At 41.6% G+C, this 24,058-nt stretch overlaps 1 protein-coding gene across 2 annotated transcripts in view; it reads right to left on the reverse strand.

Annotated features, from left to right (window-relative positions):
• Window positions 1-24,058, reverse strand: part of GAREM1 (GRB2 associated regulator of MAPK1 subtype 1) — a 193,322-nt gene that overhangs the window by 105,415 nt on the left and 63,849 nt on the right. For both annotated transcript variants that reach the window (XM_002924742.4, XM_011231715.3), the window contains exon 2: window positions 14,959-15,099. In XM_002924742.4, the coding sequence (XP_002924788.1) occupies window positions 14,959-15,099 (141 nt within the window). The remainder of the gene's footprint in view (window positions 1-14,958; window positions 15,100-24,058) is intronic.

Raw genomic sequence — 24,058 nt, forward strand, 5'->3', positions numbered from 1 at the left:
TCAAGCAAAGATCTTATACAATGGAAACGTGTTCTGGAAGCTGCTCTGTACTACTCTGAAGAAATTACATTCTCCATTTAGTTATTTCTAGAATATTAGAAGCATTATGGATTTTTATAACCTAATCTTATACCTGACCACTAAATTCTGATCTTAATTATAATCTTTGGTTCCATTGCTGTACTTGGATATCCTAGGGAGACAATCATAAGAAATTTTCCTATTCCTTTCCAAAATCTGGAATCTTGTCTCCTTTTTTGTCTAACTGTGTCAATCACAAAGTAACAGGAAAAGCAGCAGGGACTGCTTACAGAGAGAAAACACTCAGGATAGGCCAGATGCTCTTCTTAAATTTGTTAGTTACATATATGCTCATTTCAGCCTCTTGGTACATAAACGAGATAGGTATTATTATCCCTACTCTATAAATGATAAAATTGAGGCACAGAAAGTTTAGGTAACCTATATAAAAGATCCCAAAGCCTGTAAGCAGTTGAGCCAGATCAATGAAGCACCTCTCTACATTGTCATTTTGGTATAGTATGCACTCTAGTTGGGAAAGTTCAAGTTGACAGGCCACTGGTATAAACTGAATGTGTCCCCATCCCTGCCAAATTCATACTTTGAAATCCGAAAGCCCAATGTGATGGTATTAGAAAGTAGGGCCTTCAGGAGGTGTTTAGGTCATGAGGGTGGGGTCCTCATGAGTGGCATTAGTGCCCCTATAAGAGACCCTAACGAACTTCCTAGTCCCTTCCACCATGATGGCACAATGATATTGGACTTCTCAGCCTCCAGAACTGGGAGAAATAAATTTCTGTTGTCTATAAGTCACACAGTGACTTTTGTCACTGTTATAGCAGCCCAACAAGACTTAAGACAGCCACAAAAGAGCAGACATGAAAGTGGGAACCCTCATCGTGCTCCTGATTCCAGGCGTTGCTGTTTGCCACAAAGAAGGGGGCAATCACCTTGAGTCTGCCAGGAATCACGGAGCTGATCCAAGGTGGTTCCTGCTACCTCATCATCCTGGAGCTCGTGTCATCCAAGGTCTAGTGTTACTACTGAGCCAGAGTGTGGCACTGTCTGGATGGTCAAGCATGAAGACAGTGGTCCAGGGACGACTGGACACCAGCAGCAATAGTGGGTATCGTCCTGCCACATAGCAACATGCTCGGCAGGGACGACGGATGGAACTCACCAGGAACACAGTGTCAAAGAGAAGATAATTTCTTAATGGTTCCAGCCACAGGTAAAATGCATCATCTGACTTTCCCTCTATCACTTCACAAAACAAGACGGCTCACTCACTATATAACATGTGTACGTGTGTGAATTCAGGAAGAGAGCAGGACTGAGGTGAAGTGAAGTTATATATGCCAAGAATTCTGTGGTTCAGTTTAAATGTCTTTATTCCTTAAGTTTCCAGTGGTCTGCTCGACTAATCCAGACGCAGGGTTTTGCTCAAATAAAAGGACTGCTCTTTCCCTCGCCAGTTTATACCTTGGGAACACACAGACCCTTCCACACGGTGCTCCCAAGAGAAAGAGAGGGGCAATAAAAGGCCCTCGGATTTGTGAGCTTTTCCTGCTAGACAAGCAGAAGAATAAGACTAGAGAAGAGAAGAACAGTACTGTAGGTCTTACGGCTGACAAGCAGCTTTGTTAAATGTAAAGGAAAGATAAAAACACTAAAAGAACAATTACAGCCTCAATCAAAATGCTTTCTCAGACCTGAGATTATATCCTCTTCATGATTCAGTCAGCCTGCTCCGAGAGACTTTGGAGCAGTCCTAAAGAACAATGGAATGTATTATTTGCTATTTCCACCTTCCTTATGCCATTTGCGAGTCACAAAGGGCCACCCCCACTGGCTGCCAAAGAGTTATCTCTAAAACACAAATATAACATCATGGGAGGGAGCTCCCTGCTGACAAGACACAGTGCAAACCCAGAAGGTTCATAAGAACGTTGTGACCCAGCTGCTGTAGCAGGATGCAGGCTTAGTGCTCAGGCTTCACTTGGGTTTCAATCTCGACTTCATCTATTGATTGTAGGACCTTGGCTAAGATCCCAAAGCCTTGGTTTCCTCATCTAGAAAGGGACAGTTTCTATGATTAAATACGAGATGCACTGGCCCGAGAGCTGACTGTTATGGGCCTTATGTGCACAACATGTGAGACTCCCTCCTCTCTAGTTGTCTCTCCATTCTCTGCCCCATCGCCCAGTGTTTAGTAAGTATTCAGTTATTCAGTCAACATCCGAACATCTCCACAGACCAGCAGGCCTGCTTTCAGGTCTCCTTCCTAGATCTGAACTCCTTTGGTGTCACCTTAACTTAAAAAAAATGCTTTTGTTAAAATGTTGGGAAGGGAGAAGATAGAGCCATAAAAGAAAAATGGTGATACACTTCCATTTAGGGGGTCTGGGAGGAGGGCCTTCAGATCTTGACCCCACACAGCAACACCCTGCTCAATTCTTAATTTCAGCAGCGTTTAAGAACCACACATTCTGTGGATGCATACGCTGCAATCCAAAGCAGGAAGACCAGGTTTCACAATGTTGTTATAATTCTTCTAAAATCTGTTCATGTTAGGCATTTACAGATATACTCTTTTTTAATATAAAGGAAGAAGGCAAGATCCAGGGTAGTCGTGGAGGATAAAAAAGCCTTGCAACTCAAGGAACTGCTCTTTTGCTGCCCCCTGAATTTTTCTGCCGTGACACACATGGCTACTGTCGGTCTCATGCACTGTGTGCAGAAAGTCATGTCTATTCATAAACTACGTAATGTGGTTTTTTTTTTTTTTTGAAGTCTGGGCAACGGCTTGTTATGTTTCAGAAATTAACTCTGACACTGGCTTTCTAGACCATGTCCGTCTGGCAGCCTCTATATAAAAAGTGAGCATTTTTGATAATGCAGCATAAAACTAATGATCAGTAATATAATACTAATTTCTGGTTTCTCCATCTCGACAGCACTGACACTTCAGGCTGGAGAGCTTTCCGGTGGCAGCTGTCCTGCGCGTTGCTGCAGGTTTGACAGCATCCTCAGTTTCTGCCCACAGATCACAGTAGCTCCCCTGCTCTCGTGACAACCACATACATCTCTAGACGTTGCCAAATGTCCCGGGGATGGAGAGGTGGGTGCAAACTCTCAAAGTGGTTGAGCAACTTGCTTGCTCAAACTTGGTTGAGAACCATTGCTCTATTAAAGAAAAAAAACAATCATCTGTTTTCTTAAAGAAGTAACAGAGTTATTAAGAATTGTGATAAATTCCGGAGTGCCTGGGTGGTGCAGTCAGCTGAGCACCGGACTCTTGGTTCCTGCTCAGGTTCTGATCTCAGGGTTGGGAGATGGAGCCCTGCCGTCGGGCTCTATGCTTAGTGTGGAGTGTGCTCTGGACTCCCTCTCCCTCTGCCCCTCCAGCTTTGCTTTCTCTCATTCTCAAAAAAATAAAACAAATCTTAAAAAAAAATTGTGATAAATTTCATAAGAGATGTTTTGATCTTAAGTCCACCTACAATACACATATTCTCCTCCACAGAGGAATTTACTACAGTATTCAAAATATGTGACCAGACTGTTTCATTCAATTCATCAATGTTTCCTAGATTTTTTTAAAAAGATGTTATGTATTGGGGCGCCTGGGTGGCTCAGTCATTAAGCGTCTGCCTTCGACTCAGGGCGTGATCCCAGAGTCCTGGGATTGAGCCCCACATCAGGCTCCTCTGCTGGGAGCCTGCTTCTTCCTCTCCCACTCCCCCTGTGTTCCCTCTATCTCTGGCTGTCTCTCTGTCAAATAAATAAATAAAATCTTTAAAAAAAAAAGATGTTATGTATTTACTTGACACAGAGAGCGAGCACAAGCAGGGGGAGCAGCAGGCAGGGGGACAGGGAGAAGTAGGCTCCCTGCTGAGCAAGGAGCCTGACATGGGGCTCGATCCCAGGACCCTGGGATCATGACCTGAGCCAAAGGTGGACGCTTAACCAACTGAGTCACCTGGACGCCCCATTATTTCCTAGATTTTGATGCATAGAACAGATAATTCCTTTTGGATGAAGGAAATAAGTAATTGCCAAATATAGGCAAAACTATTAAATCTTTACGGCATCAATCTTTCAAGGCTGAGATTTTTGTACTCCTCCCCCCCGCATCATCTGATCTCTTACTCCAAACATACTTTTCTGTGGAATTATCTCTGATGTACCTGGCATCAGAACTGAACTGAGGGTGCCCGGGTGGCTCAGTCGGTTAAGTGTCTGCCTTCTGCTCAGGTCATGATCTCAGGGTCCTGGGATCGAGCCCCACATCAGGCTCCCTGCTCGGTGGGGAGCCTGCTTCTACAGCTCCGGCTGCCTCTGCCCCTCTCCCCTGCTCATTCTCTAATAAGCAAAATCTTAAAAAAAACTAAACTGAAAACTGTAAGCAGAGCATTCTTCCCAATCTGGAAACCCAGCAACTGAGATGACAGGAAACTTCTATTAGAAGGCCCTAATCTTTACTTTCCTACTCTATTTAGTTTTAGGAAGAACTTGAAAGATTTTTTGATGTTGTTGCCAACATTTTAAGGGAAAAGAGTGTTTTTAGCAAGAAAGAAAACAACAGAAATAAAACCATAAGGAAAAAGCATGCATGACCACTTGAAACTGGGAGGTTAAAAAAAGAAGTCTGTTTCCTTAGACATGGGACCAAAAAAAAAAAAAAAAAGAATTATGTTTTTCCTTTTATCTTGTTCCCGACATCTAGGTATCAACTTTTCGTTCATCAGCATTTCCCCCAGCCTAGCTCAGGGCTCCATTATCATTTACCAGGTCTATTTCAACAACTTCCTTATCTGGTTTCTCTCACCTTCTTCTAATCCTTCCTTCTGGATCAGTGCGGAAGGTGACAGAGTGTTGGGGGGCGGGGGAGGCAGCCTCATGTAATCATCTAGAAACACAGATTATGTGAGTGCTCCCCAGGCACAGAGATGACAGCTCCCAATATTCATCCTAGAACTCAAACCCCTTCACCACTTGTTCTAACCTTATTTCCTAAATACTCCTTTCCCCTCTTTCCACAAAGCATTGATAATTCACTCTTGCCTACAATCCAAACTTTTGTTCAAGCTGGTACTGTCTAGAATGCTCTTTCCTCCCACCTTCGCTTGAAGGCCCTCACCTGCCTCTCCCAGACACCACGAATCTCCCCTTACTCAACAGCTCATTGCTATTTGTTTGCACCTGTATTAGGGCAATTACTTACTGGCTTCTTACAGCCATGTAGGGGCTTAGAGCTCTGTCTGCTACTCCAAGGGAATAAGAGACCAGACCAGTTCTCCACGCAGTTCTCAGGCATCTTCTGTCAACCTGTTGAAAAAGTCTGTCCTTTAAAGATGAATCAATTTCAGCTAGGTCAAAAATATTTAGTTCAGCCCCTGAAGTTGTCAGGCTTGTGATATAATAGGACTGCCCTCAAGGAGGCTTTAGCAGAGAGAAGAGCAAGACAGAAACACTCTTGGGCACAGTCTGTTACAGGGATTCCAAAGTGGAAGGGAGAGGAAGGCCCTTGTCTCTGTACATGGTGTGGAAAATCAGGACAAGCTTCTCGAGGAAGGTGGTGTTTGAGGCAGGATTTCACAGTTGGGTGGTGACTCTGATGTATGAGCCCGCCAACTACCAGAAATAGCAAGGGGCAAGGCCAGGCAAGTGGGGCCTGAGGAACAACCAACAGCCCAGGGGAGTTGGCACCCAGTGTGGGGGTCTACTGGACAGCAGTGCCCTTAGTCCAATGGACGGACGCCAGGCCTCGGAAAGGCTCTGTGTTGGACAAGAGTCTGCACTCACGTGGGGACGTGTCTGAGAAGTCCTGGCCAGTGGTCAAGTAACAGAGCCATGATGGGGGAAAAATAACCTGACAATAGCACCGAAGACTGACTGGAGGAGGAGAGGAGACTCTTGGGTCTTCAGAGCAGGTGAGACCCAGTGACGGTAGTTGGGAAAGGGGAGCAGCTTTGACAGGCACTGTGGAGACAGCATCAGCAAGACGGGGCACACAATTACTTTAGGGGTAAAGAGGTGGATGAGGGCTAAAATTCCCACCCAAGATGACTAGCTTTATTGCTAGAAGTAAGCAAGCCAGGATGATGAAACAGAAAGAAGAGCTATAAGGAAGAACATAATTGCCAGTGAGTATTAAACTCAAAGAATGCCAAGACAGGGGGGAAGAAACGGAATATTTCAAAAGTCTATGTGCTCACAGCATTTCATTTACCTACAATGATTTCTAACGTCTAGAAAATAAAAGCTCTGTGTTTATTTTGCTTGTCTCACACTCTCTCATTGGCCTGACTCACTCTTGGGGACAAACCCCAGGATGTTCTGTAAACCAGTCCTGACAAGTTCGAGGCCCTGGTAATGTATACTTTACTAAAAACACACATGGATGTGTCTTAATCAACTCTCCTCTTGCCCTAAATGTCAGAAAAGTCAGCCTGGTCCACGTGGTTCATTGTTTTTCTGTGTAGAATACACCTGACAACTTCCCAGATGGGGAAGCAGTTGAACAGAAGGCCAGCACACAACTTTACGGAGAGTGACTCACAAAGGTAAGTGATTCCAGTTCTAAGCAACAGAGTGGAGTGACTTCAGGAAGTCTGACCAGCACTACCATCAGTTTTGGAACATATTATTAAGTCTGTTTTCCGCAAAGAAGAAAAAAAAAAACAAAACTCAAAGCTATTCCTCAAAGCTTAAAAGGAAACTTTCAAAAGGTCACCTTTTAAAAAAAGATTTGCACTCATTTAGAGGTACAAATCCAACATGGAAATCAAATTATGAAGTGAGACAAGCCCATCCCCGCCCATGCTATAAACACTTCATTAACAGTGTGGTTTCAGGCAGCTCGTTCAAACTTTCCACCTGATGTTAATCGCATTATCTCATAGGTTAAATTACACTTGAACTGGAGGTCTCCCATTCAAGTACCAACTTTCCATCCAATACCAACACACAAGAAGAGGTCTAGAAAAGAGCAGCTCAGGAGTTTTAAACCCCAACACCATCCCGGTTTTATGCCTGAGTTTTGGTTTGTTTGTTTTTTGATCCTAGATTTTCTACTTGGAGAGTCAGTGTATGATTTACAAGGAGAGTAAACAGGCTGAAATGTGAAAACAGCAATCGAGGGATTCTCAAGGTTTTATTAAAGTCACTTTACTAGCGTTTATAGATCAAGAGAAGCCACATGGTATGACACCAAGTAGCTCTCCACTGAATTTGCTCCTGTGTTCTCCCTTTCCCTATCTCCCGTAAGGATCTTATTTTAAGAGGATCAACTAATAAAAAATGTTTCCTTCCTTCCCCAAATCTTACACACACCCCGTTAACCCTTTTACTTAAATCACTACCACGAACTTGGGCACCCCCTGGAAACTGGCCCTGCTGAGAGCAGTCATGTCTCTTTAGGAAGCCACGAGCTGGATGGTGCTACCGTGCTGCGAAAATGGAATAGTTTCTTCCCAAGTTCACCTTTCACTGAGCTGTTTCCACAAACACTCAACATCAGAACAAAACCACCCAGTGAAAGGTGAACTTTCACCCCCTATAGAAATTACCCAAGACTACAAATAAGACTCAAGGATTGAGGCAGAGTGTTTTGGTGAGAAAACTACTTAAGAGTTTTATATTACGACTAACTTTGCTACTGGTTGGTAAGTCACAGTCCTTTTTATGACAAACATTTTCAAACACAGAAAATTAGGGTAATGAACACCCCATTTACTCTTCACCAAAATGGAACAATTTTAACAGCTTGTCTTATATTCATTTATTTTTATGTTTGTTTTAGCCGAAGTATTTTATAAATTATAATCACATTCCCCCCTAAGTAATTCAGTATGTACCTCTAAAAAACAAAGATGTCTTCCTCGTAACTGTAAAACTAGTATCACCCCTAACAAAATCAAAATAATTCTCTAATATAATCTCATCACGAGTATCATTCATACTCACATTTCCTGGGGTTATTGTCTTAAGCATTGAGAAGTGAGACTAGAAAGCTATACCAAAGGTTGATGACAGTCCTTGAGTCATCCTTTCTCTGAAAGGTAGATGCTTACATGATTTTTTTACCCTTGCTTTGAGTTCAAGTGTCACTGTAATTGCCCAAAGATAACATCCACCTAAGCTCCGACATAAATCTATGTTATTAACAGCTACAACAATGACTTCATGAAGTAAAGAAGTGGAGGGAACGAGAGAACCAATGCCTTTCAAGGAAAAAAAAAATGACAGGGACGATTTCCCAGACACTGGGCGATTACTTAAACCGTCTCCCCCTCTTTTCTCTTCTGAATCATTCCTCCTAGCCTAGCTCCTTCAGAATCCATTATTCTTAAAAGTGAGTATTAGAAACTTTCAGCTCTTATGTCCTCTCTCAGCTTCTTTTTAATACATCTTGACAAGAGTAGTTGCTCCTTGCTTGCTCTTACCTTCCACTCATTTTTACCCCCTTTCGTTATCTAATTGCCTTGCTATTATTCACTGATAGCACCCCTCTGGAGACGGACAGTTTCCCTATCCACACTTAGAACATGCTTTCCCCAGGCCTCAACCTCTCTGCTCCCAGCAGGCTCCCATGCATTGCCCTCTCCAAGTCCAAGAGGCTCCCGGGAAGCTCTTCTGCCTTTGCTTCTTCCTGGTAATTTATTCAGAGACGGGAATGTTACCTGTTTGCAGATGACTTATAAATCTGGAAAAGGTCAAGATAAATACATATTTACTTAAATTTCCCCTAGAGTCAGAATACAAGCAGTGAGCTGTGTGTGAAAGGAGAGGAAAGTGAAAGAGCGTTCTTCACCTTACTGACTAATTCTAACTGATCTCTCTTCTGTACAATGGTTAGAATGCCTTATGTGTGGACAGTGCCTTCTAGCACTTTCCAGGCAATAGCAGTGAGGGAAGCAGGCTCTGGAGCCACATATCCTGGGTTCAAATCACACTTCCTAGCTGTGTAGTATTACAAGACAGTTAACTAAATCTTTGAACTTCAATTTGTACCTGTGAAAAATGCAGGTAATAATAGAACCCACCTCTGGGGTTTATTGTGAAAGTTACATGAAGAAACAAAACTAAAATGCTGAGTTAACGAAGTGTCTAGATAAGAATTAGCACTAAATACATTTTAGTGATTTATGCTAACTGTGACCTACAGATTCAGTTACGAAAAGTGGTTATTTCTTAAGTATCTAATATTTATCACTGGCAAAAACTGGCTGGGATAACGTTCCTTGGCATACTCTGTTAGTCCACAGGCCTTTTTGAAAGGAAGTTTGGTTATTTCCATTTTAACACCTAGGCTTTATCTCATGTAATACAGAAAGTACACAAAGTGCTGTTCAATGCTAGTAGCTACTTTTGTAAACGGATGATTCATGCTAATTAAACTTGCAACCCAGGAGAATAAAACTAGCTTGTTTCAACATTTCCTTTTGTTCAGTAATTACAATTCAAGGTTATGTAGATACCACATTACTATAATTTTGCCTAAGAGACAGACTGCACACCCACATTTTTAAGAAGAGGCACTGCCGACAGAAATCCAGGTGCTTGCTGAGTAAGAGCCCTGCAGACTTCACAAGCAAATCTTCTACTAACCTTGTGCTCCAGTGTCACTTATTTCTGTACATATTATAGCTAGTAAGGAAGTACTGAGATCATTTTTGCTGGTTATAGATTCACCGGATTTGCAGGAGGATGAGAATTTAAAAATAGAAGCCAAACGTGGCTGCCATTTCTCTCCGATGCTTATGTTCCAGTAGCAATCTGTTCACCCGTGAACAGCAAGCGTTCCATCAGATGATTTAAATTTTCATAAACCCAGTCAGAATTCCACTACTTCTCAAATGGGGGGATCCAAGACATACAGACACATCACATTCTGATCCATTTGGGTTCTCCAAGCTTTGTCTTTACAGACAGCTGTTTGGGGATAGCTTTCATGAGAGGTGATTATGAGGGGGTAACACTGATTAGTGGTCGTAACGTGCCTGGCACGGCACTGAGTCACGAACATAAGTTAGGTCACAAGGAATCTTCATGACTTTTTTTTTTTTTTAAAGATTTTATTTATTTATTCGACAGAGATAGAGACAGCCAGCGAGAGAGAGAGATCACAAGCAGGGGGAGTGGGAGAGGAAGAAGCAGGCTCATAGCGGAGGAGCCTGATGTGGGGCTCGATCCCCATAACGCCGGGATCACGCCCTGAGCCGAAGGCAGACGCTTAACCGCTGTGCCACCCAGGCGCCCCCTTCATGACATTTTTTAAGTAAATCTCCTTTCCATAGATTGGAAACTCAGAGCTTAGGAAGGTAAATGAAATTCCAGAGATCTAGGTGTTTGTGGAGCCTGAGATTTATATTAGTTTTAAAGGGAAAAAAAAAATGTCTAATTGTGAGTACTGACTTTGCTTTAACGCTCTAGAAGGGGTCAGCGTAAGTAATGAATCCCGAGGCAGGAGCTTCCACAGTAACGACCTTGTATCTGCCTGACGGACCCCTCCGAGCTACAGAGACAAAGGGATCTGATGAACAGAAATGTGAATTGTAAAGTGAAATCATTCATCTTCAGAACATCTTGGCTATAATGAAGTTGCACTTGACTTTAAAAATTTTTTTTTAAAAAAGATTGGGTTTTTGGTTTAGTACATCAGGAAAGACGGCGGGGGGCGGGGGGCAGTGGGAGGAATGCATGCAGGGTGAATGAGCGGTCTTTGATGAAGTGCCAAGCAGTAATTTACATGGTCTGAGTATGCAGAATGCAGAAAAATTCTGAGTTCTGCATTGTATGTTCCATAGGAAATCTGCCCTTTTGGGTGCAGTGAGAAGTTAGAAAGTTTAGATACAATTTATTTGTGATGCCTTTTGAATAAAACTTGTGTGAAAGCAGCAATCGCTTTTCTAAACACTGTGCCAATTTTTCTTGAGTGGTTTCCCCACCGTTAGCAAAATATGTGATGCTGACTGAACACATTCTCTCTCTCAGAATCAATTGTTTGTTATACCAAGAAAACTCTTTCTTATCCAAAATGAAAAAAACTTATTTTGCCAGAATGAGGGAAGGTCTTTTTTTTTCCCCAAAGCACATCTAATAATTTTAGAATTCAGAATAAGGCAACTCTTATTACCATCATATCAGAGCATAGTTTTGATAAGAAGTTCAAGTCATATTTATCTTTTCTCAAAGTTTTATGAAATTATTTCTTTTTCACATAAGGAATTTCATGAAAATTTCTGATAAAGAATATGGGAAAGGCACTCTAAATTGTGATCTCCTAAAAATGCTGTTTTCTTATATTCTGGAATACACGTGACGAGAGCTGCATACTGCTGCCCAGGCTGTGCACTACACAACTCCAAGGGATACTATTTACACAAAGTGAGGAGCGTTGCCTGGAGCAGGACAGCGCAGGGGGCCCTGAGGGAAGGAACGGTTGCTACCTCTGCCAGAAAAGAAGGACCTGCTTGGAAAAATGAAGGCAGCATGTCACAGAGATACATGGGCCAGCTGGACCCAAATGGCTAAATCTGGGACAATCTGAACATCCAAGTAAATAAGGACAGGAATAGATGATAACCCACTGAATGAAGTAACAATCTATAATTCCATAACAGGTGAGTAAGTAAATAAATAAACGAGAGAGACGGAAAAGCGCTCCTTGCAGTACAAAGACAACTAACAAAGGGAAGAATCAATAGTGGAGTCTGCTTAGAAACGCGTTCTACCATTTTCGTGGTAAATACCAAATCAGACAGAAATCAATAGCTGCACAAGGATGGGGGTGGAGAGGTTTAGAGAAGGACCACTCCTCCTTTCAAATGCCCTAGTAATCACCAAGTAATCCTCACGAATGGGATTAGTGCCCTTATCTGAAGAGACAGAAGAGAGACAGTGGAATTCTCTCTCCACCAAGTGAGCGCACAGAGAGAAGACCCCCACCTGGAAACCAGGCAGCCCCCCTCACCACACCCCAGATTCTTCCTGCCTCCAGAACTGCGTGAGATGAACTGTTTATAATCCTCCCCCACTACCGTATTTGTTATAGCAGCCTGAACTAAGACGGTCCTGTTTGAAGGTTTTTTCCCCTTTAAGATACTTTCTTTCCTTTCATGTGAAGTGGTATGATCTTGGAGTCCATGTTTCCTTTTAGTCTTGGCACCTGAAATTTTCATTTAAAAAAGGTACCATTTTCTTTTCTTTTTAAATTTTTATTTTAATTCCAGTACGGTTAACATACAGCGTTACATCAGTTTCAGGTATACGATCTAGTGATTCAACATTCCCATACCTCACCCAGTGCTCATCATGACCAGTGCCCTCCTTAATCCTCATCACCTGTTTAACCCATCCCTCCACCCACCTCCTATCTGGTGCCTGGTTTCCCAGTTAAGTGTACCACCATCTTCCTTATAAATAAAGAGTAAGCTGCTGAACATACCGTATCTTTCATCCTAGTGGAAGCTGAATGGCTATTAATTAAAAAAAAAATGTTCAAGACAATAAAACACAAATTCTTGGGGAAATCTTTTCTTCTGACACTGTGAACATCCACCCCAGAACAGTGGGTCCCAACCCTGGCTGTATAATTTAACTACATAATTTAAAATCCTGATGCCCAGCCCACACTCAAGACCAGTTACAGCACAACCTCTGGAGATGGGATCTGGGCGTTGGTCATTTTTAAAGCTCTCTAGGAGATTCCAATGTGTAGCCAAGTTTGAGAGCCCTAGGTCAAGAATCTACAGCAATAAAGAATTATATCTTTTGTGTACAGATCCAAAGAATTCACAAAGGTTTTTTAGAACTGGTCTCACTGCCTTAATTATAGAGAACAAGCAGATGGTCACCAGAAGGAGGTGGGGGGGGGGAATGGGTGAAATAGGTGAGGGGGATTAAGAGTCCACTTACCATGATGAGCACTGAGTAATATACGGAATTGTTGAATCACTGTATCGTACACCTGAAACTCACATAACACTATATATTACCTATGCTGGAATTAAAATTTTTTAAAAAGTTAAAATAAAAAAGAATTGGGCTCACATGTTAAGGAATGTACAGTCCCAACTAGCAAGTCAAACTTTGCGTGTATCCAGGAAAAGGTAACTGAATGAAGACCAGGGCCTGTGCCAAATAAATATGAGTCACCATAAATACATGTGGGGACCCCAAGGGCATAGTAGGGATGCCCGCACCCCCCTGAAGCAAGGACAGGCCCTGATAAGAGCAAGTCTGATGAAGGCCACGCCGGCTGGGGAATGGAGTAAATGGAAGGGTAGCCAGTATGTCCAACCAACAGTGAAGTGACCAATCTAGCTAGACGGAAGGTTTGCTCTCCAGAGTAGAAGTAAGTGTGGAGAAGCAGACTAGAACCAGCCCTAGGGGCTTTGAGAAATAAGCCGTGGAGTCTGGTGGCAGTTCGCAGTCTCTAAGGAGATTTAAGCTAAGGACCAAATGAAAGCATTCCTTTGGGAAGACGGCATTGCTAAGCCATTCATAGTGGGGTCAGGGGAAAGACTGAAAATTCAATCTATGACGAGAAGAACACGGTACAACAGGTAAAATGGCGTGTTGTGGTGAAGCACAATCTTATACCTTCCTTCCCAGTCTTCCACAAAAGACAGGCACCAGGAGTTTGGGCCTTCTAAAAATAGCACAGATCTCACCTGTCACGGACCCCGTGGCAGGAGAGACTGGGAAAGCCAGAAGGTTTGTCTTGTTCTCTGGTCCCTTTGGCCTGGTTCCTAATCCGACGGTTGTAATACTTTCTGCAGCTATACATTCCTCCTTTTTCCATGAACGTCACTCCTATGGTCAGCAAATATAATTCTAAGGGACAAAATTTCAGGCTAGAGAAATTCTTTCCTATAATTTTTTTTAATAGGAAGAATTTTTGAGAAGCTGGGTGATCCTGAGGTCAGACTGGTAATTGCAGGCTCCTAGGAATCAAAAAGGGGCCAAACTATTCATTTATTCAATAACTATTGAACACTTACCATTTGCTGCCATTCTAGCCAGTGGGACCACGGCGAGGTCCCTTTTCCTGAAAGGCACCTCTCTGGGCATTATAAAGATTTCACTCAAAAACATAATAGCAGTCTAGGGCTGCACAACTTATAAGTAATTGATTAAAGTGTTCTCCTACAAAATTTGAAAAACTGAATAATTATAGAGAAAAAAAATCAAGATCCTTTACATACTGATCTATAAGCCACAGATATAAATATAGGATAACGTGTTTGGTTTTTTTACACTGTGTTTATAAGCCAGCACTATTGAAACTGTATTCAAGCCACTAGATGTATCCTGAACTCCAAACAGTGCTGATACATAGAACGTACTCAGTACAAGTTGGTTCAGTGGCACTGTTGAACCGAATGGCGTTCAAAGTGAGGTGAAATGGCAGCTCTCACCCTGATTTAATAACTAAAGCAGTGAGGGCATCTCAGCTACCTGTATTCCAAATGCCTCGTTGCAAGAGGGACGTGGTCAGGTAACCGAGCTTCCAATCCAGTATTTTTAAAGCCAGACCACAATGCTCATATGCAAAATGGCATCTTGTAAAGTCATTCCCAAAAGCAACATCGAAGGGGTGTCCAGGGTTATTCAGACACTGCAGCTCAGATACCGACCACCATCCCAAGACGACAGAGACATTCTTTGTGCTTGTAAAATTTTCATTTTATAAATATCTGATAAGAATCCATATGTAACTACATGATCAATTAAAAATTACCTAGTCAAAATGAAACTGAGCTTTCACTGACAGATAAAATAACCACAAAAAAATGTTTGATTCTTCTTTATCTAAGTCATTATACTCTAGTTTATAGACAAGTCCTATCCTCTCATTCAGGAGGAAAAAATTTGCATAGTCAAGTCCCTTCCTCTGCCTTTCTTGCCCCTTGAGGGGATTTGTACCTGGATAATGTACTGGAATCTCTATCTTTGGCCCAATGACGTAGTGTCCCTCCTCCAGGCTGTGGGCAGTGATGGTGGTCCACTGACGGCACGAATGAATCAGAAGGTATTCGTTTTCCCGTAGCCCTTCTATGCATTCTCCTAGAAAAGATAATTTTGTATAAGAAACTTAAAATTTGCATCTGTTTGCTCCATACTCTGCAATCAAATTTCATTAGTTAAAGCTTCACTAATGCAGAAATTGATAGTTCATCCCAAGATGACATACGCTTGCTTCCGAATTAGCATTAAAAAGGCATTAGACAACAAGCTGACAACCGCACACAGGATTCCCTGAAAATGTTTCCCACTTTTCTGTGAAGATATTTTCAAAACCTCATTTCATCTAAATGATTGCACTTAAGGGTAATAAAACATTTATTAAGTGCCAACAATATGTTAGGCACTACCTAGATGCTTTGCGTGTATTATTCCATGTGATGCAATAATATTATGAGGTAGGTATTGTTCCTTCTTTACAGGTGGGGAAAAAATCAAGGTTTAGAATTTTAAGTGATATGTCTGAGGTCACAGATTTAATAAGCAGAAAAGTGAGGATTCAGGCCTAAGTCAGACTGATTTCAAGGCTTACGCTCTTAATCACTAAAATACAACTACCAAAAACGTATAATAAGCCTTTCTGTCGAAACAGTACTTGAAATGAAATGCCAGTATCTCCTTTTAAATTTTTATATTTTGCCAGCTCTTTCTGGCCCCCTACCAAATTTCCCAATCAATTAAAAATAATGAAGCTTTGGGGCGCCTGGGTGGCACAGCGGTTAAGCGTCTGCCTTCGGCTCAGGGTGTGATCCCAGCATTATGGGATCGAGCCCCACATCAGGCTCTTCCGCTATGAGCCTGCTTCCTCCTCTCCCACTCCCCCTGCTTGTGTTCCCTCTCTCGCTGGCTGTCTCTATCTCTGTCAAATAAATAAATAAATAAAATTTAAAAAAAATAATGAAGCTTTATAGCATGCAAATGAAATTATTTTTTTCATTTTGATATTTTCCAAGGTGCATTTTTAGCATCTGAACCAATGACAAATAAATTATTTCAAAAGAGAAATTCATCCCCTGAAACTTAAAAAGACATTTTTTTTAGATGCTGAAACGATCCATCTCATTAATCCTGGTTTAGTCATTTTCAATGCTCAGATAATACCTGAAAAGGCCAATTTCTTAAGAAAACAGTTAGCCTTTCTTATTTCTGCTGTTTATTACACTGTAATAACTAAGAGTCAGTGATTTAACTGGGTGTTTTGAAATGGAATTTATAGTTCACTTAAAAAGTTTCAGTACTTTTATAATACAAAAGCAGAGGAGGCTGTAATGACCAATTTGGTTATCACAGTCATAAGCCATCAAATGTTTCCAATCCAGTAAGGCCACAATTTTCAAAACAGTCTTTTTTTTTTTTTTTAAGATTTTATTTATCTATTTGTCACAGAGAGAAAGAGAGCACAAGCAGGGGGAGCGGCAGGCAGAGGGAGAAGCAGGCTCCCCATTGAGTAGGGAGCCTGATGCGGGACTTGATCCCAGGACCCTGGGATCGTGACTGGAGCCGAAGGCAGACGCTTTACCGACTGAGCCACCCAGGCGCCCCTCGAAACAGTCTTAATGCAAGAATACTTCATCTCGGCCACAGGAGACACAGATGGGGAGTGGGGATGAGGGTGGACAGGAGAAAAAGCAGATCTGGATGCAGAGGTACCCTAGCAAAATTGCGAGGTCCAACTCCCCAGTGGAAACTTCCCAAACCAGACTCCTCTGCCCTTCACTCTTTGGGAGACCAGGTTCATGAAGTCCTCCCAAGGATGCTGCTAGTACTTACAAACTCTGCAATCCCCTCAAGCATGTTGGAGCAGGAAAGAAAGATCTGGAAGGGCTGCTCCAAAGGAGAAATCATGTGGCCTCCCCTGAGGCTCCCCAGTAGGAGGCAGGAGGAGGGGGAAGGGCACATAGACAAGGGCGCAGGGGTTACAAGCACGGGCCATGAAGTCCAACAAATTTGGTCCAGTCATAGCTCTGCCCCCGAGCACTGTGTGGTCTTCGGCAGACACCTTCTCCCCCCTTCCCCATGAGATGGGGCAACAACAGTACCCACTTCACAGAGGGGCCATGAAGATACACAGTGATAGTGATGGGAAATGTGGGGCACCAAATCCGTCATATGATGTTAGGAGGGATCAGGAAACGTCAGCTATTAATTTTATTTACTGTATGCTTTTTCTCCCTAGAATTCCATCCTTATATAAACATTGTAATTTAGGTCCTATTATCCTCCTACAGGTGAGGAAATAACCTTCAGGGCAGTTAGGAAACATGCCTAAAGCTGCATAGCAGAAACTGACTTTGGGGTCCCTCTACGTCTCCCCCTGTTTTTTCAACACCACAGTGACTTTTGCCTTGAAAACTGCCAGCCATAATCCAAAAAACAGGGAGAAACTGACCCTCAGCTCCAAGTCTCACTCAAGGAAGGAGGGAGACAGTATCAGCAACAAAAATGAATAATTATGAATTCATTAGAAAGCGAAAGGTGCTATGGGAAAAAAGAAAAAGTAAAGGGTTAAGAGATCAGGAGTACTGTATATGAGAAAGAAGAGTAGTTTGCAAGGTTGTCGTTTTAAGGATTTTTCATTCATTTATCCAACAAACATTTATCTCCTTATTTGTTTAGCTTTTTCTAAAAACAGCTCCATTGAGGAGTAAGTGACCGCCAAAGAACTGCACATATGTGTCCATGATGAAGACTGGCAAACATTTATGGGGATCTTTCACATGCACCAAGCAATGGAGGAGTGGGCGAAAATAAAAAGAGAGCTTGGTCCCTGCATTCAAAAAGCTGACATCCTCCTTGGTGGGATGTGTTCACGTGTAATTTTCTGTAAGGCAGGGCACGGCGAGGGCTATGCAAGAGGAATAAAGAATCTGGAGTGGGGACAGTGACTTTGGCAAAGCACGTTAAGAGAAATAAATAGCTTTTGGGCTGGTCCTAATTCTCTGGCAATGGGGAGCCAGAGAAGGGTTTAGGATGAGAGACTGGCCGAAGCTCTGCTTTAGGAAAATTAATCTGGCAATACTACAAAGGCTGGATGGGAGAAGGGAGAAACCAGAGCCATGGGGTGTATGTAAGGGAACTCAGAGGGAAAACACACTACCATTCAGGGAAAAAGAAAAATGTCGTTTTCTGCAACTAAACTGCTATATCATAAAACTGTTTTAATTTTATTCCGCAGTGGGCTCTAAAGAGGCAGCCAAGAAACAACTGCAGTCAAGTTAATCAAAATGAAAATTAAATGGTAAGTCCTACTGCTAGTTGATGTAGTAATAAACACTCTTGTCAAGAGGATTCAGAATGATTTTCAAAGCTATAAAGTAGTAAGAAACTAGTGCCTGTTTTTGAGCTTATGTGGTTTTTTTTTTTAATTTTTTTAAACAACTGAACCATGTGCCTGCTTTAGGCAAAAGAAGTTTCACAAAAATTGTCTGGAAATAAAACTTAATATATTCACTTAAAATGTCCCAGGGTAGGCCACTAACAGAGACACTACATTAAATGAATCCCTAAAGTAAACATTTTTGTGATATAATTATCCTGTTGCTTAACTACTATATATAACATGCTAAAACTTATATATTTAGCTCAAAGATGTAGTAACAAGAAGCCTAAAAGAAGCGTGTGTTAAATTCCAAAATACGTTAATATCATCCTGAAATCTCCCCAGATCCAGCATGCTTCTGGGATATACTTTCCTTGCCTGGTTTGACCTTGATCCCCTCAACATTAAGTCTTACACACTTGTTAAAATCATTTTTAACGCTGGGAAAACTAGACCCCACTAATCCTTCAAAGTAAGTCTGCTTGAAAAAATCAAATTCAAAATTTAAAATAAAAATTTATAAGCTGGACATTCACAAATCCTGCTGGTTTGGCTGCTGGGCCACTATCAACTCCTGATGCCCCTTTCTGCTTTCTCCTTCTTACTGTCACGGTTTTCCCCTTTTACACATTAGCTGTAACTGTAGGAGTTAATCAAGGTTCCACCCTGAATCTGTTCACTGTTTCTCTCTCCTTTATCATCTTACACACCCCTCAGGGATTCACTTAGTTATGGACAACTCGAGTATCCATGCTCTCAGCTACCAACTTGTATTCTGACTTTATCCAGACTGTATTCAGTCTTCATCCAGACTTTATCTTCTAGTCTTGTCTACCTGATGTCCCCCTGCCATTCACTCAGGCATCCTTCATTCATCCAATAAACATGCATGGAGGACCAGCAATGTTCTAGAACCTGGTGATATGTATTGAACCAAGTCCCTGCTCTCATGGAGCTGACGTCTGGGCTGGGTTTTTAATCCCCCGTTCTTCACTGTCAACTTATTTAAATACTGCTGTGGGTAAAACTTCCAAGAATACAACACAGCTCATCTTATTCTTCTACTCACATTTGCCTTCAGTGTTTCTCATTCATACAGAATGAGGCCTTTAGTCTTTGGCTCAATACTCAAGGCCCTCATGATCTCTCCACAGAATATAAGACCTATATCCCCCCACACCATACACTAGAGCCCAAAGGACCTGTTTTCTGTGCCACACACATGGCACAGCCTCACTCCTCTGGACCCCCTCACTCTTTCCTTTGCCTGAGACTTACCTCCCAATCCTTATTTATTCACTACTCATGATACTCATTCTGAAAGACCAGCTCAAATGCCACTTTCATGAATGTCTGCCTGATACGAATCCTAATATTTTTCATTTGAACTGTAGCAATTTTGTACTTTTGCTAATATTCTATGCTGAATTTATAAATTTCTTCAAGAGCTCAGACCAGGGGGTACCTGGGTGGCTCAGTTAGTTAACTGCCTGCCTTTGGCTCAGGTCATGATCCCAGGGTCCTGGAATCAAGTAGTTCATCAGGTTCCTTGCTCAGCAGGGAGCCTGCTTCTCCCTCTCTCCCTTTCCCCTTGGCTTGTGCTCTCTTTCTTGCTCTCAAATAAATAAATAAAATCTAAAAAAAAAAAAAAAAGCTCAAAGCAGGAGGAACTTAGACTGATATATTTAAATGACACAGTGAAACTAATTTAACAACATGGGAATTACAGGCATTTTTTTCCTTTTGAAATTGGTCTATACATTCATCTGTTTTCAGAATCATGGTTATAAGGGTTAAGGAACAAAGACAATTCAGCACCAAAAATGCTATTAGATAAGATTCTCTCTAAACTGGTGCATCTGGGTGGCTCAGTGAGTTAAGTGTCTGTCTTCGGCTCAGGTCAGGATCCTGGTGTGCTGGGATCGAGCCCCATGCTGGGCTCTCTGCTGAGTGGGGAGCCTGCTTCTCCCTCTCCTTCTGCCTGTCCTCCCTCCACCCCCATGCCCCACTCATGCTCACTCTCTTGAACGTGATCTCTCTCTCTCTCAAATAAATAAACTCTGAAAGAAAGAAAAAAAAGATGCTCTCTAAATTACCTTGTCTTACTAGCACCCACAGCAATGCAATGGAGTTACCCAGACTCACTGCCTCATGATTTTGTTTTGCTTTTTTAATATTCAAATATAATAATGTTTACATTTAGAATATCTTCCTCCATTGAATCTTACCTTGTTATGCTGCTTATAACTATTTTAAGCTTTGTTTAAATTGTAATTAAATTCATGACATATGAATATACTGAATTAGTGCATCACTATACTGCCTTTTATATGGATTACTTAGGTGTCTCAATCAGTTCAAATAGTTGTATGTCTGTCACAGCAGAATCCAAATCTCTATTAAATGCTTTTTTATTTTTAAATATGAAGTATGATGTACTTGGATGACAATTTATAACGTTTTGCTATTAAACCAGCTAGCTTACTGCTGATGAGTTTTCTATTAAGGTTGGGCTGAATCCAGACAACACAGACACACCTACATTGGTTTGGTTTTGGGTTTTTTTTGCTATCCTCATGTCCCAAAGAACAAGGGCACGATTTTACACAATTCTCTAAGCTGTGTTGTGATTTTGGCAATTAGTAAATTAAAGTGTTTTTCATTTTCCACTTCTGTGTCTCTTTGTTCTTCCTGTAGGCATTTCACACCAAAGTAACGGGTTTGGTCAACAGTCTGGGCTGTATCTCTACCGAAGGCATGCAATTTTAATCCTTTCAACTTCCAGTATACCTGGTTTTCCAATTTGTATAGTAAATATATAAACTCATATTGCTGATTATCTTTCCTTTTAAAGTATGCCTTTATCCCCATTTAGTTTGGTTTCTTCTCAGCTCATTAGGAGAACCATGTCCGCAGTGGATACTCATGTTTTCGTTGACTGATTAATGAGGCCCCACTGAAATAATGATTTGTTAATACATGTGTAATGAGAATCAGATTTACCAACCTTGGCATTGTTTTTATCTGTTATGGATATAAACTGCTCCTTATGTTGTAACTAAATCTATCAACAATGGGTAAATGAATAGGTTTTATGGTATCTGTTACTACTTTCTACGAATCTAATTTAACAGTTGTGCATTGTTTTATTTTACCAATGTTAAAAGGAAACCTGGTCAAGTGACAACATTGGATTTTACCTCCTCCTTGATAATGAAGTGGTTTAATTTTAATTATGTGTTTACTTGATCTTACAATCTTTTTCATGTAGATAGGAACCCTGAGTCAGTTACATACTCAAAGCACTGCATTTCTCTTACAACTTACACTTTTTTTTTCAGTTTTATTGAAAAATAACTGACCTATATCACTGTACAAGTTTTAGGTGTCCAGCATGATGGTTTGACTTACATATATCATGAAATGACTATACACTAGGTTTGGTTAACATCCATCATCTCAAGTAGTTACAATAAAAAGAAAAAGAAAACATTTCTTCTAGTGATGAAAAATCTAAGGAGCTACTGTCTCAACAACTTCTCTGCACAACACAGCAAGTGTTAACTGTAGTTAACTGTTATCGTGTTGTGTACTATATCCCTAGTTCTTATTTATCTTCTAACTTGGAAGTCTGTACCTTTTGGCCACCTTCTTCCAATCCCCCCTCCCCACTCCATTTTTTAAAAAATACTTTCAGTGAGCAGAAATGCCATTTCCCACTTCCTGTCCTTGCCCATGAAAAATGCCCACAAACCAGCCTCTCTGCTCTTTTCTCAGGCAAGGGCTGAATATCGATTCCCAGGAAGACCTTGCAACAAGCTAGAGAGAGGACAGCTGCCAGCAGTCTCGGTCCCTTCATCAAAACACAGTGGCACCAACCGCCTGCCTGTGCCCTCACGACCCACTGAGCTGGGATGGGAGAAATATGCTTCGATGTGATATCATGCTAGTGATATATTATCGTTTTCCTTTTTTTGTTTCAGTAGTTAGACTCCATTAACTAAAACATCTATAATGCATGATCTTCAACACCAGCAAAGCCTCCTGATTATTGTGATCATGAAGATTTTGTTATAGAGGCTATTCCTTCTAATACTCTTCATAAATACAAGCTTGAATTCACCAAGGTAGCTGCCACGAAAAATTCCTTTCCTCATTCTTTTAGTTACATTTTATCCCATAAGCTAGGGGATATAATTAAATGTACTTAGCATCCTCAAACAGTGTCAGTGTGTAAATTCCTGGTTATTTTATTGTATTGCAAATAAACAATAGTTACTATGAGAAGAGAACATGGCACTACCATACTCTTTCTATGTCCCAGAGAACTACAATCCAAATGACAGGGTAAAGTAAGAAAGGATATGGGGAGTAGGGAGGTAAAAGAGGGCAAGAAATGATGTCATAGCAAATTGTTCTAAGACAGTTAAAGAGCAATCATGAAACCATGAAATTAAAATCTTGTCTGCAATGAAAAAGCAGTAAAGTGTTCTAAAAAGGAAGTAATATAAGGGGAGGAAAATCCTAAAAGAATGAACTAATTAGCAACTAATTAAGATAGAAAAATTATAAAGTGGCCAGGGAGGATGTGGTTATAGGAAACCACAAAAGCACAGGTCATAATTTCAAAATCAATGGAAACTGAAAAACAAAATAAAACAAAATTTCACCAGCGGAAAAGAAAGCTCTAGGAAAAAGAGAAGAAACTGCTTTTGGCCTAATAGTTGAAGTATTAGAAGAAAGGGAAGGACAGGAGAGGAAGGACCAGACACAGGTTATCAATCAAATAAAGGCATCTAAAACCACTTAATAAGAGCTTCTCAAAAAGTAAGGAGTAAACAAAAACAAAGCTTCTGGCACAGACACCCTGAATGCAAAGGAAAATGAATGTCCTACTTCTGGGCAGACACATGAATAATTTTAGCAACCTAAGAGTCCCCTAGAACGTTCCTTTCCTCCAGATACCAAGCCCCAGCATGATCTTCCAAATATAGGCACACCTGTGTCTCTACCTTCATCCCCTTCAACAGGACAGTCACTTCTAGGTGATGACATCTTGCGACTGCTAAGACGTATCTTGTGGAACAGAGAAAAGCCTCAGTGGGCGGATGGGGGTGGGAACAGGAGAAAAGAGCATTACCTGAGCTAAGCTGCTGTCCAGTTCTAACCACTTCTAAAATGAGACCGTATCTGTGGTCTCCAGTCCTGCCCTACCTTCAGAGGCTGACCATCCTTTGTGTGTAAGGGGAGGAACCTACAGCCCTAAGGAAAACAGTGGTTCCAACCCTGGGCTCAACAGTCACTGTAATCCTCTGGGGACTTGTAAAAAACAACAACAACAAAAAAACCCCTCCAGTGGCAGGGTAAGGGCATACACCAGACCACTGAAATCGGAGTCTCTGAGTGGGATCCAGAAACCTGCGTGTCCTGAGATCTCCGTGGGCGTCCAATGGTGCAGCCTGGATTCCAAGCACAACTGAGGCAGTTCAGTGCACGGCCCTGGAGGGACATATCCACCAGGGGACTCTGTTCTTGCACTTAATGTGAGAAGGGGGCAAGATCAAACTTACCAGGTGCTTACAAAGCACCTGTCATATAGCAAGCTCTCCAAAAGTATCATTGTTCTTATTGTCCTTGGATACGTCAGGTTACAGGATTTTCTCAGGCTAATCAAACTTGCAT

The sequence above is a fragment of the Ailuropoda melanoleuca genome, chromosome 14 (genome assembly GCF_002007445.2).
Source record: "Ailuropoda melanoleuca isolate Jingjing chromosome 14, ASM200744v2, whole genome shotgun sequence".
Classification (NCBI taxonomy): domain Eukaryota; kingdom Metazoa; phylum Chordata; class Mammalia; order Carnivora; family Ursidae; genus Ailuropoda; species Ailuropoda melanoleuca.